General features: G+C 35.0%; 1 protein-coding gene across 4 annotated transcripts in view; it reads left to right on the forward strand.

Moving 5' to 3' along the window:
- Positions 1-22347, forward strand: part of Tsp26A (Tetraspanin 26A) — a 212443-nt gene extending 190096 nt beyond the window's left edge. For all 4 annotated transcript variants that reach the window (XM_081729453.1, XM_081729455.1, XM_081729454.1 and 1 more), the window contains one exon: positions 14139-22347. In XM_081729453.1, the coding sequence (XP_081585579.1) occupies positions 14139-14207 (69 nt within the window). In that variant the 3' untranslated portion in view covers positions 14208-22347. The remainder of the gene's footprint in view (positions 1-14138) is intronic.
- The last annotated feature ends 2841 nt before the right edge of the window (positions 22348-25188 follow it).

Here is a 25188-nt window from a genome sequence, read left to right on the forward strand (position 1 = left end):
ATCTCTGGCTTACCGTGCCAGTGCGTTAAACAGTACGCCACCCAGTCCGTTTCCCAGAACAGCCACACATTCATTCGTGAAGTCGGTGCTTTCCACTAAGACCATATGACTTTTACCACAACCTAGCTGCTATGCTTGGACAGTTCATATATTAAGAAATCCTTTTGACGGTTGTAGTATCATATAATAATAAAAGGAGGAAAGAACCGAACTTTTACATACCAGATCATCTGTAGGTGTGAATTCAGTAACACACAAAGAGTGTAAAAGTAAATGAATAGATCGGGACACGAACCTGGGATCTCATATCGGCATATACCAATCACAGCAGCTAGGCTGTGGTACAAGCCATGTGGTCTGAGTGTAGAGCACTGACTTCAGAAGTGAGAGAGTGTGTGGCTGTTATGGAAAACAGACTGGGTGGCGTAGTGGTTAGCGCGGTATGCCAGAGATATCGGGTTCGAGTCCCGCTTCAGTCATCCACTTTTTCACTTTGAATTCGTACTTTGAATGTGTTATTGAGTTCGCACCTATAGAGGATCTAGTGTGAAAAATTAGTTTGTTTTCTCCTTGCATTAATATAAGCAACTGGTGACTTGTTTTTTTTTTTCTCTTTTGGAAAGTTTTACTGAGTCTAAGCTCCAACGGTTATGACCTGCAACTCGGGAACGAAAGATCTGTATAGGAAAGTACATTACTTGCGTACTAACCAAGTTAACATCTATCACCATGCTAAGATTCGTCAAAATCGGCTGAGTTCAGGAAATTGCGTACGATATTTACTAAAATGTTAAAAAAAAAATGGTGGAAGTGTAGGGAAACCCATTAACAATTGAGTGGAATAAATATATGTGTTAGGCACTGTGTTGTCCCGCATGACACATAATTAGGAGGTCCGATACGTATGTGTTGGATATGTGGGCTGTGTTGTTTGCTATTGTCTATTATTCTGATTGAAGAAGTGAATACATACAGAACAAAGTAAATTTAAAGAAGGGGCCGCAGTGTCTTGAGTGGTAGAGCGTTCACCTCTAGTGCATGGGATCCCTGGATCGATCCCAGCTCGCGTCAAGTGGACTTTGTGGTTGACAAACATCGTGTGCGTGCGTTTTCTCGGGATTCTCCCATTTTCTTCCACTTTCTTCATTCCATCATTTCATTCATTTCTCATCAGCACCTCTCCTTTAGCCTACATGGCATAAACGTAGGACGTGAAACTCGAAGATTTCATTTTCATTTCAATTTTAAATTTAAAGAAACACAATTAATAAAAATGTTTTTTAACACCAATTATTGTAGGATACTACGTATGGTATATCTTAAACGGCTTAATTGCCATCTTCTCTCTTAACCCCCTATTTAAAACAGAAGTGGTAGATATCAGCTACTTCCAGTTTTAACGTTGATCATTATGGAGTAAAATTGGTGGAACAGATGAATGAAATGAAATCTTTGAGTTTTACGTCCCACGCTTATGCCGGTTAGGCTAAAGGAGACAGTGATTATGAGAAATGAATGAAATGGTGGAATGAAGAAAGTTGGAGAAAACAGAAGAACCCCGAGAAAACCCACGAGCACACACCACAAAGTCCACACGGCGCGAGCTGGGATCGAACCAGGGACCCCAAGGACCGGAGGTGAACGCTCTACCACTGAGTCACCGCGCCCCTCCTTGGAACAGATAAGTTACACGGTTGTGGAGTAAGAACGGTAACAGGTAGTGAGAAGAGGTTTCGTGTAATAAATAAGCGTTCTAAGAAAATATTTGATCTACACTCTGATGTCTCTACTAAAACCGAAGGTGGCGGAAATCAACTACTTCCAGTTTTAACGGTGATCACTATAAGGTAAAAATGGTAATAGATAGAGAGAAGCGGCTTTCTGTAATCAACTAAGTGTCTCAAGAATATATTCTATCTCCGCTCCAGTCTCTACTAAAACCGGAAATGGTATAAAGCTACTACCGATTCTTGTATTAAAAATAACTGAAAAAAACATGACGCCATACAAACGAAACTCCGTCACATGGAACACGTGGCACCCCTATTTATTCCTTAATAAATAATAATACATCACAAGGGTAGGGTAGCAAATATCGTACACAGTCTCCAGAACACATCCGATTTTGACGAAACTTAGCATGGTGATAGACTTTAACTTGCTTAGTATACACATGAAATATATTCCTATACAACTCGTTCGTTCCCGAGTTAGGTCATCAAGGTTGGAGCTTGGACTCAATCAGACTTTCGGGGGCCGCGGTGGCTCAGTGGTAGAGCTTTCACTTCTGGTGCTTGGGGTTCCGGGTCCAAACCCTGCTCCCGCCAAGTGAACTTTGTGGTGAACAAACACCGTGTGCGTGGGTTTTCTCGGTGTTCTCCCGTTTCCCCCCACTTTCTTCATTCCACCATTTCATTCATTTCTCATAATCACCGTCTCCTTTAGCCTAACCGGCATAACTGTGGGACGTAAAAGTCAAAGATTTCATTTCATTTTCAATCAGACTTTCGAAGAAAGACAAAACATAAATCATTAATACCTTATATTAATAAAAGGAGAAAACAACCGAATTTCCACATACCAAATCCTCTGTAGGTGCGAATTCAATAGCACACAAAGAGTGAAAAAGTGAATGACTGGACCCGAGACTCGAACCCGGGATCTCCGGCATATCGTGCCGATGCGTTAACCACTACGCTACCCAGTCCACTCCCCAGAACTGCCACATACTGTCTCACTTCTGAAGTCTGTACTCTTCACTTAGGCTACATGGCTTGTACCACAGCCTAGCTGCTATGCTTGGACAATCCAATGTCCATATATTGATAACACCTTTTTAACGGTTGTAATATCATATATGAAATTTTTGAATTCTGATTAATTATAGTATCATAGATGTCGACTCGATATTTTGTTACCTTTAATGTTAATGTTTGAAAGAGGATTTATATATGCCCATTCCTTTTCTCTAAAGGCAGATCAGCTTACCATTATTGTTACAAGTGCTTCTTTTATTTACTATGAAGTAGAAGGAATGTTAATATACCCTAACCAAACAGAAAGCTTTTTTTACACCCTGCGAGTTTTTAATGCACATATAAATTTTCCCTATATTTTTGCGTTAAATAGAGCTAATGCATTATTTTTTCTTTAAATTTGCATGAATGTTGTTCAGCGATACAGCTAGCACTATACTGTCTGTTTTATAGAGCTGTGATATTTTAAATATTTTTAATATATAATGTTACCGTGTGATCATATAAGTCAGTTTTAATAATTTTTAAGTGTAACTTTTTAATTTTCATTTTCATAAACTGTAAGGAAACTGGAACCAGCTTTTTTCTATCCTTCAAAACAGCAATAGAATAATTTTAGGTGCTGTGTAAAGACTTGATAAGGGAAAAATATATATATATATTTAAATTTTAATATGTGTGTGGTCGTATAATAGTACTATATGGTAGATACTTTCAGTACTTTGGAGAAACGTTCGCACCCAGTTTCGAAGCAGAATACTGCTTAATTAAAGTTTTTGTTACTACATGAATATTATAGTAACATTGTTTTTAAACTGAATTCATGTGAGGTAGCAAAAAATGCAGGTTTTGAGATTAGAAAACAGCTGATAATTTGACACGTGTAGGTTTAGAGTTTCTTGTTTTTCCTTCTTTTTAAATTAATACTATACTTTCATAACCGTACTGTAATTCTACGTTTGTCGTTCAATATATGTTTCCCTAAACTGTAAGATATTTATTTTTTTAAGGTATGATTGTAAACTATATATATATATGTAGGTGGGGTCCTTCCTCACTTCACCACACAATCCCCATTGAAATTCAGACATTTGTCTCACCGTTGCACCAATTTATCCAAACCCTTTACAGAAAAAAAATCAGGGTTCGGGTATTTAGCACACTCCTTACACTCCGCTTCACTTCACCAGTTTACAGAAGACCAGTTCGCTTATGTCGAACTTTTCTTCAGGGAAACACAATTCGACATAAGCGACCTGGTCTCTTCTTGACGATAACGCCCACTCCAGGGTGGAAACGGCTACCTTACTCTCCATACAGCCTAAATTTAGCACCGAGTTACTTCCATCCTTTTCCAGTATTAAAGTTTTCACAGCAAGTTGAACGTTTCAAAACAGATGAAGAAGTAAAGCGAATGTAAAGAGAGCGCTAAATAGCCAGAGCCCTAATTTTTTGCAAAGGGTTCGAACAAATTGCTGCAACGGTGAGACAAATACCTGAATTTCAGTGGGAAGTATGTGCAGAGGTGAGGAACGACCCATCTACACATGTGTGTATAGTTTACAACTGTATCTTAAAAAATAAATATTTTACAGCTTAGGGAAACTCATATATTGAACGACCCACGTAAGAAGCCTTTTCGCGTCTTGCCACGATCATAACTTCACTTTCTGTTGTGACTCTGATGGATATTGTTACTGCTGTGACACTTTGCTGTACATCTTTCATATTTATAATGTTCATTTCCAATACCAAATGCTTTCTTCAGTTTGCGTATAAGTAAGCAAGTATTAACGCAAGAGCTTGTACTGAAGGATGACGCTGTGTACCAAGGTTATTGACTATAAGGAACTCAATGCTGTTTTGTATGAAATCAGTAATGATAAAATTATTATTCAATTGAAATACGAAGTTTTGAACATCCATTGCACATGCGAATGGTCAAAACAGTTACGTGGCATGCCTTGAATTTATATTATTTTTTAAATCAAAACTGTTTCCATAGTAAGATATGAACAAACTACAATATCTAAGACCACTTAATTCACTTTTTTTGTACACGCATGCGATCAAAAAATATTATAGATGTAAAGAAATAAGTACTCATTTTTTACTAGTAATAATGCAAATGTCTGACACTCATAAATGAAACAATTGAATATTACAACCAGTATTTTTTTAAATGAAAACTACAAATGATGTCCTTTAATTTGATAACACGTTTACCTATGAAAGTTATGTAGAACGAACTTTTTTTATGATAGAAGATCAATACGGCATACTATGAGAAAGCAACTTAATGATCTACAATGTGAAAGTATTTTGTTACCTCAAATCATCATAATATTTTCATCTGTCTAGCTACAAACATTGTTATGTTATTTACTGGGACATTATTTAAGAAGAAATATTGAAAAGCGTAATTGATATTTAAACAAAACAGTAAACTAATAATTCTTAAACATCTAGAAGCATGTAAATGACAAAGTGAAATTTACTATATCCAGATGTTTATGCACATTATTTGACACCAGGAAGTATGGAGGTGAGTAAGAAAATGTATATCCAGATTATTCCACACGATTGGGTGTTCACTTAATGTGATAAACTAAATATGACTGGTTCCAAGCCTTAGAAGGAAATACAGGGTGGACATAAAGTCTCTCGCTGAAATTAAACATCAAAAACAAGAAAACTAGAATGATAGAAGCTCGCAGTTTGTGGCAAATAATAGGAAAACTCAAGATTTTTTTTTTTTTTTTTTTTTTACCTCATTTAGAGAATTTCCATATGCGCTTCATTAGGTGCCCTGAAGACATCCATGCGATATTCAGTTTCCATCCATGTGTTACTCAACATTTCAGGAGTCACTGTGTCTATTGCGGACCTTATCCTGTTTTTGTGTGCTGCAATATCACAGGCAGGTGTTTGTAAACCCTGCCTTTAACATAATAACCTCACAGGGAGAAGTCAAAGGAGTTATGTGTGGGAATCTTGACCATGGTATTGGGCAGCCTCTCCTTATCCATTGATCAGGAAAAGCTTCATCGAGAAATGAACGAACATCAGTACTCCAGTGTGGAGAAACCCCTCTATGCTCTTAACATCTGATGGCTGTTGTCCGTACTCTCTCCTGGATGTTCGTTGAACTATGATGGGAGATTTTGTTTCATGATACCACAACACACACACACTTCACTTTCTGCTGTGCTGACGCCTTTTTTAGACAAATGACTGTTGTGTTGCGGTCAGTTGCAGTAGAGGGCAGTATAGGCTGTGGCAAAATCTTGAACTATCATACAAGCTATGTTTTTCAGACCGCATGCTTTTATCTTTCTTTGTTTTCTTGTTATAGTTTGTTATCAGGGACAGACTTTATGTCCACCCTGTATATGAATTTTTTTTAATCTATACATAAAGCTGTAAAAATACTTATCATAAAATAATTCCTAGTCTTAAGTATAAAAACTCCTTGAAAGATAATAAAACAATTACATGTAGTTACGAAAGGAGGAAAGCAACCAATTTTTAACACACCAAATGCTCTATAGGTGCGAATTCAGTGATTGTGTAAGAGTGAAAAAGTTCATGGCTGGCCCGGGACTCGCACCCGGAATCTCCAGCGTAATGAGCCAATGCGTTAACCATTACGCTACCCACTCCACCCCCAAAACAATCATACACTCCCACTCTTGCAATCGGTGTTCTTTCACTCAGACCACATAGCTTGTACCACAACTTCCAGGTCAGTTGAAGAAGAAATCTCAATGTGTAAAGATGCTGTAATTGCCCTGCACAAGTGTGGTAAAAAAAACCGAGGGACATAATCAACCTTCTCCAGTCACTGGACATAACGTTGCGATTTGTTTATCGCACCGTCGTAAGATTCCGTGAATTTTCCTCTGTCAATGATCGGACGTCCAAAGTCAGCACGAACACTAGGGGTGGTGAAAGCAGTACGAGAACGAATACACCGGAATCCACTCTGGAAAGAGAAAATTATGGACCGAGAGGTACAGATCCCAACACGAATGATTTCACAAGTCATCAGGGATGATCTTATAAAAGCCTGTCTAACCACAGGACATTGTTTGAATAAAAAACTTAAAACCATCAGGCGTGAGAGAGCAAAAAGACTGCTCCAGGGGCATGCAAACAATGGACACGAAAATATCCTTGTCATAGATGAAAATATTTTCACCGTGGAGGAAAAATTTAACAAACAGCGTGACAGTCTCTGCCAGGACATCTGCAGAAGCGAAGGTGCGAACACCACGGGGCCAGAGGGATCATCATTCAGCATCAGTGATGGTATGGTGGTTTGTGTCCTACCAAGGGGTGACATTATTTCATTTCTGTCCACAAGAAGTGAAAACTGAAGCACAAAACTACCAACAGACTGTTCTGAAGGATGTCGTGAGGCCTTTGAACAACACGCTGTTTGCTGGGAAGCCATGGGTGTTCCATCAAGACTCAGCTTCATCCTACAAAACACGGACGACTTGGCAGTGGTTGCGGGATAATGTTCTTGCATTTATTGCTACTGAGGATTGGCCATCTGGCAGTCTGGACTTCAGTCCTCTGGACTATTGCTTGTGGGATGTTCTGGAGAGCAAACTTCACCGTAGTTTAGACCATGTCAAGGCAAAAAGGGAGATACCCATTCAGCCATCCATGCGATGCCGCAATTGATGATTGGCCCAGGAGACTTGCAGCATGTATCAAGGCTGGAGGAGGCCACTTCCAATGAATTCTTGTTTCAACACGTGGTAAATGTATATCATCGGCACCGTTTTGTTTTAATTATTGTATTCTCTATCCTGACTGATGTTTGTGACAGAATTTATGGAAGAACAAGAACTATTAAAACATAATAAAACTCACGAGATAAAAGAACGGAAAGTTATATGTAAATCCAATAATAATATTGAAAGGACAGTGAAAAAATTGTTTTTGTCATAAGAAGTAAGAGTCCGCGTTTAAATAGCTTCTGGACAAGAACTGAATCCCGATCATAGATGATTTTTGCGCAGTGTAGGATATTAGCAACTCTGATTTCAAGGAATATGACAAGACAAGGATAATTGCAGAGCTATTGTATCAAGGAATATGACAAGACAAGGATAATTGCAGAGCTATTGTACTTTTAATGTAGTAAATGTGTAATAATTTTCTATATTTTAACAAGTGTTTACCTTTAAGACTAGGGATGATTTTGTATGTACCTATTCTTACCCTTCCTTCTACGTACAATTTTGTTGTAAATAAAACCCGAGTACCCACCTCTTCTATAAAAGACTACGCTGTTACAATATACGGCAGTTTAATAGTGCGGCTTGAAACAGTGATCTTAAAACTGTGAAACAAGATTTCTATGCATTTGATTTAACTTCACGTACGGATATGAGTACGTGGCGTTTAAAAAAAGATATGTGTGATTAGGATTTTCGAATAAGCCTGTAGACAGTATCAAAAGAAAAGTTCCGAAAGAACTTGGAACTTACTATCGGAGAACTTGAACAAACGAGGGGTGAGTACTGATTGGTCTCTTTTATTGAACAAAATTTACAGTTTACGTTTTGATCATTTGCTTCTAATTTCATTTCATCTTTTATTCCTTTTAAAAAAATTTCATTTTTTGATATTCAGAGTAATCCCTTTTCATACTTATTAGTTGAAAATGCATATTGTTTTCCATAACTTTCATATTCAATGTGTAATGCTTGTTCAGTTTCAAATGTTTCCGAGGTGTGATTAAAAAATACGGTGAATAATTTTATCAGAAGCAAAGTAATAAGCTTACATGGAATTTGATTTAATCTCCTTCAAAGTACTATTCTTGGCTAGCAATGCACTTATTCCAATGTTAAATTTATGACTGGAAGCATTTCTGGAAGGCTTCTTTTGCTGCTGCTGCGTTCAGCTGCTCTCTCGTGGCCCTCTCAATGTCAGGAATGGTGTCAAAACGTTTTCCTTTAAGCACAGTTTTAATTGTTGGAAAGAACCAGAAGTTGTATGGTGCTAAATCTGGTGAGTAAGAAGGATGTGAACAGATAGAAACACTTTTTCTAGCCAAAAACTCGAGAATCAAAAGCGAAATGTAGGAACAAATTTTGCACTCACTCGTTTCATTTGCAGAGTATCGGTTAAAATGCTTTGCACGAACCCGTACGAGATGCTGAGTTCTTCGGTAAGCTCCCGAATAGTTATTCGTCTGTTTCTTTTTCTTTCTTTTTTCTTTTTTTAAACTAATGCACGTCCCGCATATTGCTCACCTTCTACGGACTCATTTCCTCTTTTAAATCTCACATACTACTTTGTAAACAGTCTTCAGAGTTACAGCATTATCGCCATTTCAACATTTCCTGAGTTTCTTTGGCACTTGTTTGCAACTTAAAACAGAATTTAATGTTAACGCGTTGTTCGAAATCCATGACGCGCGACAGACATGGTAAACACATCCTCAATCTAGCGGCTCTGAGCGCTGACTGACAAGTCAGGACATGTTCCAACTTGACACTGTCTGTCTCAACAGATCAGGCTATCGGACAAATTACATCAAATGGTTGTATGTCAGGAGTTGCAGGTAAAAAATAAAATAAAAATTCACCATATTTTTGATCACATCTTGTAGACAACCAGAAACAAGAGAATCATCATAGTTGTGTCGTTCTTGTTTTAATTCTGACATGCATGCTCCATTTTGTTATGCCAGTATAAATCAATAAGTGGTTTAGCAATATTTGCTATATCTATTGGATTATTCTATTACTAATTGTTTAAATTAATTTGTCTTCTGTTACGTGTAGTGTTGATTTGCTAAAACTTTTTTATGCTCTTCAGTATTTTTTTCTTAAATAATATTCAACCGGAAACATGTCTAGCTACACAGATAAAAGCACTGTGGTGATTTGAGATAATAAAATGTGTCTACGTTGAGGATCGTTAGATTATTTCGTTAAATGATATAAATTGAACTAAAAGTTATCAAAGTTTTGTAAGTGACAAAACCAACTGAAGAAATGTTATTTTAGCTTCCGGTATTGCATGTGTTACATATAACTGTTACAGTAATTAAAGAAGGAAAATTGTAATATGAAATATAAAATTATCTTCATGAATTTCTCTGAACTTTTTCATTTGTCGTTAAAACACTTTTAGAATAATAATCCAAACAATAATCCAGATGAGCGTGAAGAACTATATTCTAATGGTAAGTATAAACGATCTCCATATTATGTAATATTAACACTAGAATTTCTTGTTCTTTTACTGACCCTAAGTTGAAAAAATAAATAAAAGCAGACGAAAGAAACCAATCCTGTAATGATGATAAATCTTCTTTTAGTTCTAAGGAAATATTAAATACAAATACAGTACTCTTTTTAAGAGTCTGCCTAAGGAAAATTGGAACCATTTCTTAATGTTTTCGAAGTTACTATAAAACATAAAATAATAGTAACATTGGAATGAAGCGCTTTACATAAAAAAAAAAAAAAAAAGAAGTGGAATGGCTGTGTTTTGGGCTTTATATATAGCCAAGTAGATTGACGTGAATGAAGTGTCCGTAGTGGCGTCTTGTGGGAAACTCACTTCAACAACACAGCCCTCACCCACCTCACATAGGGATCAAACTAAACACAACAATATACTGAGCTAGGCTATGTGATAATATATAAGAAACACAGTCACGTAACAGTTTTAACATAATAACTGTCTCTCATCAGACTTACACTCATCTGTAGCTATTGTGTTGAAACTATTACGTGATTGTATTTTTCTATATATATTATATAGCCTTGCTCAGCGTGTTGTATTTATATATAGTTAGACAATATGGAAACAAGGCCTGATAGAATAGTTATAGCATAGGGATCGACTATGGTTACGCGTTCAGAAAACAGTCTGGGGTACTCAGATAGTCAGGAAGCAGTACGTTGTTGAACAGGGTCGTGTAAAAGTGCGCCATGGAGAGCACACAGTTGCAAATGATTTTTCTTTACGACCTTATACTGGGCATTCTGTACAACAAGCTCCATAAAAACATTAATAGTGCACTTGGACTATGAATGCGACTGAATTGATCATTCGCCATTGTTTGTCACATTGCGTTCCGGTGATACAGCATTGCAAATTGAACCGCGGGGGCATCGGTCAACATTATGTGCTGATGAGTTCGTCAGGAGTATCGTGGAAGCGGACTCTAGAGAAAGTGTTCGTGACTCTCTGTATTTCATATCATATAAATTGTGAAAATGGGTCAAGTGACCGCCGGTTTTGATGGGCTTAATATATGTAACTCCTCTCAGTCACATATGAGTAATTCCAGAATATATATATATATATATATTGGAAAAGTAAGCACTGGAAGGGAAGGTACAAGGACGCTAGAATCAGCCCCTGACGGATATGCAAACATGCATACACAGGGTGTTTCAAAACAACACCGACAACGTTTGGGAGGTGATTCCTGACACGAAGATAAGACAAAAAGTATAGACCAACCTGAGTGCACAAATGCATCCTTTCGGAGTTATAGGCTGCCGAAAACATGAAAAAATGAACTTTAAAGGTCCATAGCTCAAAAACTATGGGACCTACCGTAATCGGATCAAGACTTCACTTAGAACCAATATCTGCGCTACTAAAAAATACATGTTTCAGAATCCTTCGGTACTCTCGCAACAATTTTTGTAGAGGGAGTCTGGGTACGGGCATATAATTTGAAGTACTCACCAACTACCTCTATAAAAAATGCTTCGGAAGTACCACAGGATTCTGAAATATGGATTTTTAGATAGGGCGTATAGTAGTTCCTAAGTGAAGTGTTGATCCGACTACTGTAGGTCCCATTGTATTGCAGCTATGGACCTTTTAAAGTTTTTTTTTTCCTTTCATGTTTTCGGCAGTCTATAATTCTGAAAGGAAGCATTTGTGCATCCAGGTTGGTCTATACTTTTTGTGTTATCTTCGTGTCAGGAATCACTTCCCAAACGTTGTCGGTGTTGGTTTGAAACACCCTGTGTATATATATATAACAATAGCAGAGATAGAAAAGTGGAACAAATTCTGGTAGAAGGGTATTATGGTCGTGCATATTTTAGGGAACTCTTTGATTGTTTACATTAAAATGATAAGTGTCTATCTGAAGTTTTAAAATAATAATCACTGCCAAAATTTATTGCGGCACAATACCAGTTTTATTTATATCCAGATTTTCAGAATATATATTTCGAGAAATTTTTCAAAACAAATTGTAAAAATTGATAGTGGTTTGATTCGTTTACTACTATAACACTTGTAAATGTAGCATAGTGTTAAATTTTATTTCCTCTATGGTAGCATAGACATTGTGCAGTCGTAAGAAATTTGCGTAGTCAGACGCACTGAAAGTTTCTGTAATAAAGGAAATTGAATTAGGCAGAACATCCAGAATTTTAAGAACATTTTTAGTGTCGAGAATTAACCCCCAAGAGGGCCCACTATATGCCGGGACGCCAGATTATCTAAAATACAAAATACGCGACAAATAATGTTTGCGATACTTGCAGATTTCGACCCACGATGTGACCTGTGGCTATGGAGATATCTGTATGGTTCTCTCTCTCAAATCTTTCATACTGTCAGCCAACAGTGAAATCTCCGCCCGTGATGTTACTACACGAATTTTCGTTTGTACGGTTCGATGGTTCATAACTTCTGTTCTACTAGCCACCAACAAGCTGATACTACGAGTTTTCTGTTTCGGGTGTTTCTGGTTTGAAATTTTCACTATAATTTTCATTTATGAGTATATGTATTCCCTTTTCTTATTCTTAGAAGATTGTTCCATGTTCAAATTTGGGTCTGGGAATAGGCGATCTGCTGCACATACTTGACAACCAAAAGCTGGAAATCGTACTCGGAATGTGTTGTGAGAAATCTTCGTCACACAAAACCGAACGATTTAGGTTAATGAAGTAACCGTTTCCACTTCATATAATTAGTTTCAGAATGATAGATGTTAGTGGATACAATACAATACCTCACACGTGATATTGTTATATTGTCAGTCATGCGTAAGTCGTGCGCACACAGTAGATTGGAATTCCACAGCTAAAGCAATGCTGCATTTTCAGCTATTTTATTAAACATTTTTTAGTAGACACCAGTGTTAAATTCGAAGAATGTTGCGGTTGAATCCCCACCCCTCCAATTTCTAATTTTCCAATTACGTGCCCCTTCTGTCGAATTTTGTTGAAAATAATAAACCATCCCGATTTTATATATTCGGATATTAGTTACGATCCTTTGGAGGCTATACTGTGTCGTGAGGCGACTGTAATGTTTCCTAGAAGTTACACAATGTGTTGAGAGATGTGTTACGGATTGCATAACTCATGGCCCCAAAACTACTTCAAATGATGTGTATGAATTGTATTCCCATACAACAACACTGGCAATTGGCGTCAAAGAGCTGTTTCTGTTGTTTTCAATACCTAAAACGGCATTTGCATCAACGACTGATACTAATGTAGACAAGGGTTGTGAATTCAGTTTGGTTTGAAAATGACATCAGTTGGTAAACACAATACTTCACGCTTGATACTGTTATATTGTCAGTGGAAAATGGGACGATAGTTCAGTGTACATGTATTATCTTCATTTTTTTTTTCTTTTAGACAACTTGCGTGAGAATGAACCTCCTTGTGGCTATATGAATAACGTACGCGACTTCGGCATGAGAGATCCGGGCTCGATTCCTGGTATGAACTTGTTTTGTTCGGATCCCACGTTAAGATGTAGGACCACGCTTCTGTCCTCTCGGTACTCCTAGAACAGCAGAGGCGATAGAAGACATTGTCATTTTAGTATCATTAAGAAATATATATATAAATAAGAAATTTATAAAGCATATATAAATATGATAAATTAATGTATAATCAAGTGTAATTATTGACATATTATAAGTTAACAGTTTACACTTATACTTACACAAATACTTAAAAATAAGTATTTGAATTTTAAATATATATATATATATATTCATAGAATTTCCTGTTACTAGTTTCTTTCCTGTGAATTCAGTTGTAAAGTGCTTGCTTCTGGTACTTGAGGTCAGTGGCTCAATCCCCACCTAAGCAAATATGTGGTGAACAACATCGTGTCCGTAGATTTTGTCGGAGTACTCCCGTTTCCTTCCACATTCTCATTCCACCAATTCTTCCATTGTAATTCGTTTTCCTTAATTATCGTCTCCTAAAGTGCATAATCTTGGGACGTTAAAGTGAAAGGTTTCATTTACATTTACATACAATTTGTAAAAAAAAAAAATCTTACGTTGCTTACCGTAACAGTTAATAATTTCTCTATTAATTCTTGATTATTTTTTTCCTTTTGTAGATCTTGGGAATCTGCTTTGCCCAGAATTTACGCGCAGATATATTTGCTCAAAAGGCGAAGTGGCATTGACAAATACGGGCTCCCACAGCAGTCTAGTGAAGCCGACGAAGGTGACAAAGTGATCAATCCAGTGCAAAATGTAAAAGACATTCATAAAAACAGACTTATATTATTAGAACTATCTATTGCTATGGTGAAGAAAACTAACTAAAAGGACATTTAACTATTTAAAAACAAAAAAATGAAATTAATAACGTATTTATTTAATAATAATAATAATAATAAAGGATAGTTTCCCGTTATGCATAAGACAATGGAAAACCGATTAATTGTATAAAAAAAACACTTACCGTTTTAATAAGTAAGTGAAAAGTGCGTGTCTGAGTGTAAAATGAGGATATTCTTATGTGTTACAATTAGAATGTTCTTGAAACTCAAATTACGATTCTCTCTACTTCCAAAAGAAGAAAGAAAATAAAAATACCGCTTGTGGCTTTCTTACGTAGAGCTGCAGGACTAGCTGCGTTAGTAGTGGAAAGTTTCAAGAGATTTTTATTTCGAAAGAAAAGGGAAAAAATGCTTCTTGTATTTGTAGTGGATGGTTGTATTTTGTGGAGTGAAAATACAAAATAATAATTTAAAAAAAATATATCTTCAGCAGCATTCGTCAGTGGTGGAGGAATCTTCAGCAGAAACTAACAAATATAACGATTGATTTTTCTTGTGTAATTTTGTTTTATAGTGTACATTTGCGTAATAAGCTTTTTTTCTCTAAATTGTATAACTAACAATCGTTTTCATTCGGATGTATTTAATGATATTTTTTGTGCTGTTGAAGAATGAAACGCAGTCTTTTTTTTTAAAAAAAAAAAAAAAGAAATATAATACCTGTTCTGTTAGCAAGTTATACATCACAAAGGTATTTTTTTTTAATTATTCCTAACTCTTAATATAGAGGTGCCATTATACATACGTGAAAGTTTGTAAAATACAGGTGTTTGTAAAATACCTGTATTTTTTATTGTTGTACAGTTGAGTGTACACTATGCATTTTTTAAAAAGAAAGAACTAAAAATCTAGAGTATGGTTGGTAATTAAGAATATTTATTATTGTGTTCTTTATATACATATATATATATGTCTTGTTTTATATTATTGTACTTTTTGTAAAAGTTTTTCTTTTTTTTATAACTAAAATTTCGAGATTCATGTTGTACTCCCGAAACGAACACTAGACTAATTAATTATTGAGTATAATATGTTTATTGTCTTAGTTAATACTTTGTAAAGATTGTGTTTTTTTTAATGCATTTTTCTTTCTTTTAGTAATAATCGAACCCAACAATGAAAGTTCTTTTTAATTTAAATTATATTTTAATTAAAATTTTATATTAATTAAATTTGATGTACTGTACGCATTTTACGTGTGATTTATTGTTCTGTTTCTTCTTTTCATTTCGCAAAGTGAGCAGTTTTTTTTTTTTTTAAATGAAGCTCTATGTAATTACACATTCCGGGTATTTAAACAGATTTTTCTATTCCTGTATCATAAGAACAAAACAAATGTTAAAGTATAAAAAAAAAAAAGTATGTATATACCTTTTGTCGTTAAAAGAAATTAGATATTAAGATTTACCCATTCCTGCTTTTTTTTTATTTATGTAAAGAAAGGAAGTTTCCTTTTAATAAAATAATAACGACAGTTTTGTTAAGAACTTATTTTTATGACAGATCTGATGCTTTCGTGCGAACAGATTGTTCATGAGTGTATGGTTGATCGTAACATACTTCCATTCAAGGGATTTTTTTTAATAATATGGAGGGAAGATTGATACCGTTTTTATTCTAGTAACATTTTTTTTTAACACAGTAGAATTCATGATTATCCTACTGGAGCAAAATCAGCTGTAGTCTGTCTTAACTACCATATTGTTATAATGTTCACAATATGAAAGTTTGAGAGGTGGAGTATGCCATCTCCAGCCGAGACCGAACTTGGAGACATCATTTTTCTGTCTACTGCGTTCTCACGTGTATGTTGCCTGTACAAAGAAGTTTAGTAAGGTATTGAAAGGTGAAAGTGAATTTATGGGACTCGGGATGGCCTAGTTTGGCTCTCAACTTTCCATATGCAAATTAAATTATTTATAAAGATGATAATTAGGGATTTGACGGATGTATAATGCGATTAAAACCTAAATTTCATCTATCAAAACATGTGAATAATGATGTCTTTTCTTTTCGACTATTTGACTGTAAATTTTTGTAATTGCGGCCTTGGCAATCTACTTCTTTTTACGATGAAATTCACCATGGAAAGCTAAAAGCCGATGCAAAGTTATAACCATCTTGACGTATTTTGTAATTAAAAGCGCTAAATACCGGCGCCATTTTCGTCCAAGTAAATGGATATTTCGATGTTTTGATTTTACCGATTTCTTGTATGTGGTTGTCTGTCTCCGGTTTTGTAATACTGAGTTTAATTTGTATATAAAATTAATATTTATTAATCGTACATAAATGATGTAAATGTATTAAATTAATATAGAAAATAGACACACTGTTACAAAGCAAGAGACACGTAACTAACTACGCACGAGAAATCAGCATATTATCATAATGTCAAAATTCCATTCATTTCGATATTAAACGGAAAATATTTCTTCATGCTAATTAACAAATCACTATTCGAAAATGGACGTCGGTACGGTACAAATTTAATTGCCGTGGGATTATTAAAGTAACTACAGTGTTGCTTTCAGTATATATATATGTTTTGGAAGTTTGTTGTGGGCATTATAATGTAAATGAAAAACCACACAGGAAACATCATGTTTTGGGTAATTTCAGAATATAATTCAGTATACAGTTGCCATTATTATTACGATTACTACTATGATTATATATAAGGGAAACAGTAACGTGTTCCATTTTCACATTCATTAGCCAGAGGAGAATTTAATGTAGTATATTACTAAGTGTCATGAATAGGAAGTGAATTCAGAAAGTGATACTGTATATAAGGAAATGTAATAACTCATATCAATTCTTAACATTAAGCTGTTGAATTGGTAACTGCTCGAGGAGAAGGGTGTATTAAAAATGATTTTCTGTAGCTAGTTCAAGAAGCATTTAATACCTTTGTTGTAAATAATTACAAATCACTTATATCGGCGGTACAGAAACTTTAGCCTAAGCTAAATACTAAAAAGACATACTGAAACGCATTGTCAATCAGTATATTAAAGTTAACATATCCAACAATGACATGTATAGTGTATTGTATAACACGTAAAAGGTTTTTATGCTTTACATGTAAACAATATATTGCATTTTATTAGTAGTATAAACAGCATGAAGACTATCCTGTAAATAAAGTAAAAAAGATATTCAGCTTATTCTTCTGTATCCTGTTACGGATTTGTATGAAAAATCATGTTAAATGTTGAATTTTTCGCTGACTTCTGTCACCATTGCCAACATATAGGTAAGAAAAATACGTATGTCTTGACAGTGTTGACAGCAGTTATCGAAAATTCGACGTTTACTATTTGTTCCGAGATCCAAACCCGAACAGATTCAGGAGAGTAAGGTCATTACCTTTTGAGTTTACTGAAATTGCATTTTAATTAAATTCGAAAGTTTTTTTTTTTTTTTTTTTCAGAATTTTGCATTCTATTTAGCTGGAAAGTCCAAAAAGTTATTGAATTCTGGAGTCACAGTTAACTTTTTGACGCATTTATAATGAGGATCATCTCAAAACATTGCCCGATTTTGAAAGTAGTTTTTGTAATTACTAGAAATGTATGTAAAATTTGTAAAAAAATGAAAAATACGCAAATTTTGGTAGTTCGAGAACTTTCTTCTGCCATATATATTCTTTCCAAAATTATTCAGAATTTAAATCCTAAAATTTTGCAACCACTAACAAAAACAGTGTCCATAAGTTGTAATATTTTTTCATTATTTTTTTTTTGCAGTATTTTGAAAACGTTTAAAATATATTGTGGAGTAGGTTTAGTACCCTCATGATATTTTGATACATAAAACATAGTATATTATATAAAGCAGAAGCAGAAACTTAATTGAGCTAACTCATTTATTTATGATACTTCACAATAAGAGAAAATCATGTCTTGAACTCTACTTAGGCTAACTACTTGTTTGGGGTAAACATTGTTCAAGTTTGATAATAAAAAATAACTTGAAGGTATTTTTTATAAATGTTACCTCGTCATTTTCGTGTATTCGTTTCTTGAACTTATAATTATTAAATTGATAAAACTAATTATTCTAAGCTCAACTTGAAACGTAATTCAGTTTTTTTTTTTTTTTTTTTTTTTAATGTAACTTCTATTAACGCAGTAAATTGGATCAGCTGTACAATATGTTTACTATATTAAGCTCTTGTACTTTTTAAAAAAAAAATCTTTTGAATTCTCTTGAGTACAGGATGTCCCACATAAAACCGGTACGCTCACGCACCAGATGCAAGTAACACTTTAACAGCAATAATGAACTAACTAACAATGAATAGATAATAGTAACGTTAAGGTGGATCACCACCCGGAGGTCAGTACATATTTTAGCTCATTGCCTTAACTACTGCGCAGTGAACCGTTACATATTATAAATATTGTACTATAAGATAGAGTAATGTTTCAGCTACAGCACAAGACACTGATTCATTTTGTTGTCTCTCCTGATATCGAAAAATGTAACAAATAAAAGAAAATATTTGATTCGTTTTACAATGAGCACACAAGATGGCACTTGCTGTTAGATCTTACTAGAAGTGCTCAGTTTTACGAAATGTTCATTTGTGTGTGTAAAGTATTTTAAAGTAACGATCTTATTACGAAATAGATATATTCTTTGACCGTTTTTCGTGTTATGTTTCATATTTTATTTAAACATTAATTTACATTTAAGGAAATAGATTTTGAGACGAAACTTGCGCAGAACGCCATAATGCGTTGTTGTCAAATTTGTACGTTTACTGTAGTAGTCACAATAAGAAAATTCCTGGATTCTAGCGTTGCAGTTCGAGAAGCGGAATTGCGGTAAGGGTCGAAAACTAGTTTCTCTAGTAAGTATCCAAGAGGATTCCATGATTACTTCCTTTATTATCTAGCATAAGTAAACACTCGACACTATCTGGGAACGCCACACTATTTAAGCATCATTTAGCATAGCACTGGGAACACCTAGTGATCCACCTTAAACAGTTGCTTGCTTATAAGAATGTTGGAAGTGGTGACCATGGGCATCCAGGCATCGCTGACCTCGTTTGATGACGCTACCAGCAACACGCTGTGATTCTGCAGGCGTAATGTTGTTAATTTCTCTAGTAATGTTACGTTTAAGATCGTCCGTTGTGTGTAGATTGTCAGCATACACTTTGCTTTTCAGTGTGCCCCATAAATAAAAATCTCGCGATGTTAAGTCCGGGGACCTTGGGAGCCAAAGGCCTCTACTGACAAGTCTGTCATCAGCGAACACGTTGCTGATGTGGGCCATACTTCGGTTGGATGTGTATGTGATTGCCCTATCTCCATACTGCTGCACTCAACTTTGCGATAAAATGCAGTGTAGCCAACTGTCGAGATAGTGTTGTCCCCCCACAAGCAATTTAACTAGAGATGGTTAACCGGTACATGAGGCATAGCGGTTTTATGTGGACACCTTGTATATAAAGATTTCTAAATCTCAATTGATACGTACGGCATAAACATTTCTATTCGTAAGTTTAGTATGTACATGGCATACTTCTATACAAAAATGCTGATATATTTATGTGCAAATTTTAGCGTAGAATTTAAATTACTTTCTTGTTTTACCAAGGTTAGGTAAAATTATTTTTTAAAAATGACTATGACTGGTATACAAGGTGCCCAAGAAGTCTCTAACCATTTCTGGGAAGGAGCACTTGAATTTAAATGAAGTGTTTATAATATCAAAGAAGACACCGTAGTCAACAAAATCACAGCAGTTTGACATGACCATATTTCGAGTTGCCATCTCTCCGCGGTGCACCTGAATACACGCTGCAGCGTTGCTGGGTTAATTCTACGCATGTCGGTATTGGTGCGTAGAATTACCCCAACAATGTTGTAGCGTGTGTTCAAGTGCACCGCGCGAAAAGATGGCAACTCTGCTTGGATATGGAGGGCGGTTTACACCTTATTTGAATTCAAGTACTCCTTCCCAGAAATAGTTAGGGACTTCTCAGACACCCTGCATTTTTGAAGCAACGTATAAGAGTAATAGTAATCTTCAAAATTTTATTTCAATTATATATTGTCATGTCTGTACTAGAAATCTAAGAGAAGAATATAAAACAAAAGTGTCTCCAGAATTTCAGAATGCGGAGTGTTCTTGAACTAGACATGGCTTTACTACTGCACTGCGTAATCCATTGTACTTTTTTTCTTTAAAAAAATAATAAAATACCAATTGTATTTTGAAAATATACTATATATAAATGCCCATCTTAATGGAAAAGCCGTCTGTATGTTAGTTACTTATTGCATTTGAATTACATGCTGTTGCTACAAGTAAGATCTGGAATATGAAAAAACAAGAAATATCATTCCATTATTTATTTTTAAAATTAGTTCCTTGGCGTGTGAAGCTACCTCATTCTCTTTATTTGTTTGCTTTAGAAATGTTAGTGCAGAATTAATTTTCTAACTCATTTTTTTTTAAAAAAACAAATTATATTTGATGATATGCAATTTACTCTCATGCATTTTACTCTTTCTACATTCTATCAAGTTTAGTCAATAATCAGGTATTATAATATCCATAGGTAATTTTGTCTGGATATATTGATAGAATTTAATGATATTGTAAATTTTTAAAAAAGAAAAATAATTTTTTAAAGTTATTTTTCGAAAAAAAGAAAGAAAAATGAAGTTATTGTAAGCTTATATTGTTTCTTAGCGCCAACTTTGGCATTGCATATTGTGGTGTGTTATATGTCGAGATATTGTAAAGGAAATAAGTCGCAGATACTGTGTTGTTGAATACCAGAGACTTAAGCATTTTTTTGCTTTTAAGGGTAAACAAAATAGTTAAAAACTAAAGTACGAGGATCATTTCATAAATAATGCCCACTTTTTTCTTTTCTTATATATTTCTCTTCTTTTAGCAGTATTTCCGTATAGTCTTTATACCTGTGAGTTTCCCTATTTCCCAAAACCGCACCCCAACGACTCGCAAAATATGCTGTTACACTAAGGTTCCTGTTTCATTCAATCTTCAGAAGGCTCGAGTAATCACTGCAGAATACATTTCCACAGAAGGAACACATCATCTCTATATGGACTCTTTTAACGTGGGGATCCGGCGGGAGCTCATGTGGTTCGGATTCCACGTTAATCAGTAGGTCCACGTCTCATATAGCCTCGCTGCTGAACGGGACATTAAACTCCATTCAATTCAATTCTTTTAACGTGAGGAGTAAGTCGAAGTCTGGTGGACTCATGTCTAAACTGTATGGTGGCTGAGGTAACAAGCTCAATAAATCAAGTCACAACCCTTTCCTAGTATGAATGCGCATTGTACAGTATGAATGATCCAGTCCTAAGCAAGTTATATCGGGTTTTTTGTATTTTCGGGTGCATTTTTTGCATGCAGTTACATTAATACTCTACTGCCACCCTTGGTCATCATCTGTTCTTGTGATTCCTTGATTATCGTAGACAGAAATCATCTTTTACGTTATCTTTGATTGTAGATCACCGGAAAGGATGAACTCCATTCGAATGAATGTGGTTTTACGCGGATTTTAACTCCGGTTCAAATTGAACTACGGTCCGTCGTCTGCACATCACGAGCTTAAACGCAAAACATTATGAGTTTCTGTAAGTTATTTTGTACGTAAACTTAGTTTTAGTGGAGAACTTTTACCTTCAACCGTCACAATGTCCGAGTCGCCTGCAGACGCTATTTCTACCACTTATTTCAATCCCAAGTGATATACTAGGTAACTCTCACATATCTGTTGTGTTCAGCTGATATTAGTATAACTTTTATTCCAATCCAATTGCTTCATCCACTCTGTAATGTTACCATCTTGTGTTATGAAATGATTCTTGTAAAAGTTTTTATTTCTAACGTTTGCTGTATTACGATCCACATTCCTTACATTGAATAAAGATGATCATCTTGTTTATTAAAAGTTATAAGCTTTATTGCAATAACATTTTAAAAATAAATGTTCTATTTGCTGACTATAATGAATTCTATGATTTGTATATCCAAATTTATGAATATTGTATGAGGTTCGGAACCTATCCTGATTGAGTTCAGATTTTCCTGTAAAATACATATACTTTTTCGTATAATTTCAACTTTTTCTTTGAAAAGAAATGATCAAAGAAATTAAGATAAACGTTGAAACATACTTTCAGATTTTGTACTGTTCGTTAAAAGTAATACTGTGTGATGGTGTATTTACTTTGTTCTAAAGGTGCTACCGATTCTGTTGGTTGTTGATATAATTGAAGAATTCTCCTCTGGCTTTTTTTTCCTAAGAGCATGTACAATCAAACATGTACATTTTGTGCTGTTTGCTCATATTTTTCCAGGCTTTTCCCAGTGTCTTGTAATTTTGTGTTTTTTTGTCTCCAGAGCTATAATTATCTAAAGAAAAAAAGCTGTTTTTTATGAATAAACATTTATATAAACCCCAAAAAGTATGTTTTTTTCTTTTATCCATTCTAGACACGATGTTACTGCCATATTTCGTAATGGCCTACGATGATCAGTATTCTTTGGTTACAATATATTGCCACATATTTTTAACGCCACTTCCTGAAGGAATTTACTAAGCTAAACGTAGGTAAAGTCGGGCATGAAGGGAAGAGAATCAGGAGATCCAAGCGCCGTTAACAGCTATGTTACGCATTAGTCAGCATCAAGCTTGCTAGTGACATCTAACGAGTATTGTTTAAACCATTTAGACACGAGACTTGCTTTTCCATCAGTAGATGGTAGCACAGCAAACATGTTTGATCCTCATCGTAGAATTGGAGTTTATTTCATCGAAAAATAAAATATTAAGATACATTCTTAGTTTGCATAGAGGCAGAAATTTAACAGTGTTACATAGTGAATGAAATAGTTATTATATTGTTGACACGGAAAAAAACTGAAAGGTTAAAACAACATAAAGATGATGTAAAATTAGAAAGAGAGAGAGAATTGTCATTTTTAAGCACGTAAGGAATACAGGACAAGATATTAATTGGTGCGAAGTGGAAGTGTTAGGACTGGAACAAAGAACGTTAATAAGAAAGTGAAAGGAGGCTACTTATGTAAAAAAAAAAAAAAAAAGCTGTGTTATGAATTGGAATGTAGGACTTAAAATTGACGAACAATGAGGCAAATTATTGGAAGAAAAAAACTTTGTAGTTTATTTTTCTGCCAGACCAGGGAGGGAAAGGGATTTATGGTCTTTAGTTTCAGTATTGGTAACTTCTATTATGTGATTGGCTGAGTCCATTCTAACTAGCTAATCAGCGTCCAGAACTAGTTTGTAGGATTCTTTTATATTTATACGCAACTCTCTCTTGTTTGTTACAGTGTCTGATGAAGCCAATATGTTCAGTTAGGTGGCGAAACTGTTACACGTGTATTATTTTTAAATAAACGTTACTTTGCTCAGCAATTGTATTTCTAGTTTAAGTTATTTAAGATAGCAAAGCTAGTGCGAATCATTCAGAAATTTAAATTCTTTTTATTATTATTTTGAAAGAAAATCATGCACGAGATGAAATAACCAATGGTAATAGATAATATTTGCTGCTATTTAGCATGCGACGCATGAAAAGCGTGTTTTTACACCACCTGTGATTTATATCAAATTATCCAATGCGAACTATGATTTTATTTATTTTAATGGACGTCAGCATTTGTTAATATTAATTCAACTCAATAAAGTCACAGTTCGTACAGCGTGATTCGGTTATTGCTTATACTCGTGCCCAAAGATAGAAAATCTTATCATCAGCGCAATGCACTCTTTTCACAAGTGGTTTGCACTGTACTGACATTCGTATTTTAAACTCGAAGCTACGAACACATGGACAAGTTGGATTAGCCCTATAAACAAACAAAAAAAAAAAAAAAAAAAAAAAAAAAAAACTAGGACTGAGATCTGTTGGGACTAAGAAAAAGTGGCACCTCTTTTATTTTATTTAGCTCAATTCTCGTTAGATGGCGGATAAGTAAGTTGATGTTGCTGCTCCTCTCAAATTGAAGAGTTGCAATATGCAATCTTGAGTCCTCTGTTATTCTTCCTTCATTGGGTGATGCCAGTAAGCCTTGAAAGTATACTTGAATGGATCTAATCCAGATGAGATATATTTGCACACGTAATGTTGTTTTAAGTAATACGATCTACTTTCATCTAAAGGTGCTGCCAGTTCTGTTGTACTGATTTTTCAGAGGAGAGGAAGATGTAGCAAAAGGAGGCCACTAAGCCTTTAAAGAAAGGGAAAACGCAGCTAGATAGACCACTATTTCTTCAGAGCATGGGTAAACGTTACTAGATAGAAGCCACTACTTCTTGAAAGGAAAGGAAAGCGCATATCTACTAAGCCTTCAGAGCAGGAGCATTCATAGCTAGATGCATCACTAAACCTTCAGAGTATGATTAAATGTATATAATCTAGGTGAGACCACTGAGCCTTTATAGGAAGGACAAGTGTGCAAGACGAGGCCTTCAAAGCAAGGGAAAACGTAGCTAGATGGTCCACTCAGCCTTCAGAGCATGGGTAGACTCAATGAGGCCATTAAGACTTCATAGCATTAAAAACATAAATAGATGAGGCTGATAAGCTTTTAGAGGGGAGGAAAAAGTAGCTACATGAGCCTATTAAACCTTCGAAAGAGAAAGGTGTAATGAGATGAGACCACTAAGCAAGGGAAACTCAGCTAGAATGCCACTAAACTTTCAGAACATAGATAAACGTAACTACATGGGTTATAGTATTAAAATATAAATAGATGAGGCACTGAGCCTTCGGAGGAGAGAAAGAGA

Source organism: Thermobia domestica, chromosome 10, assembly GCF_964235325.1.
Source record: "Thermobia domestica chromosome 10, izTheDome1.hap1.1, whole genome shotgun sequence".
Taxonomy (NCBI): Eukaryota; Metazoa; Arthropoda; class Insecta; order Zygentoma; family Lepismatidae; genus Thermobia; species Thermobia domestica.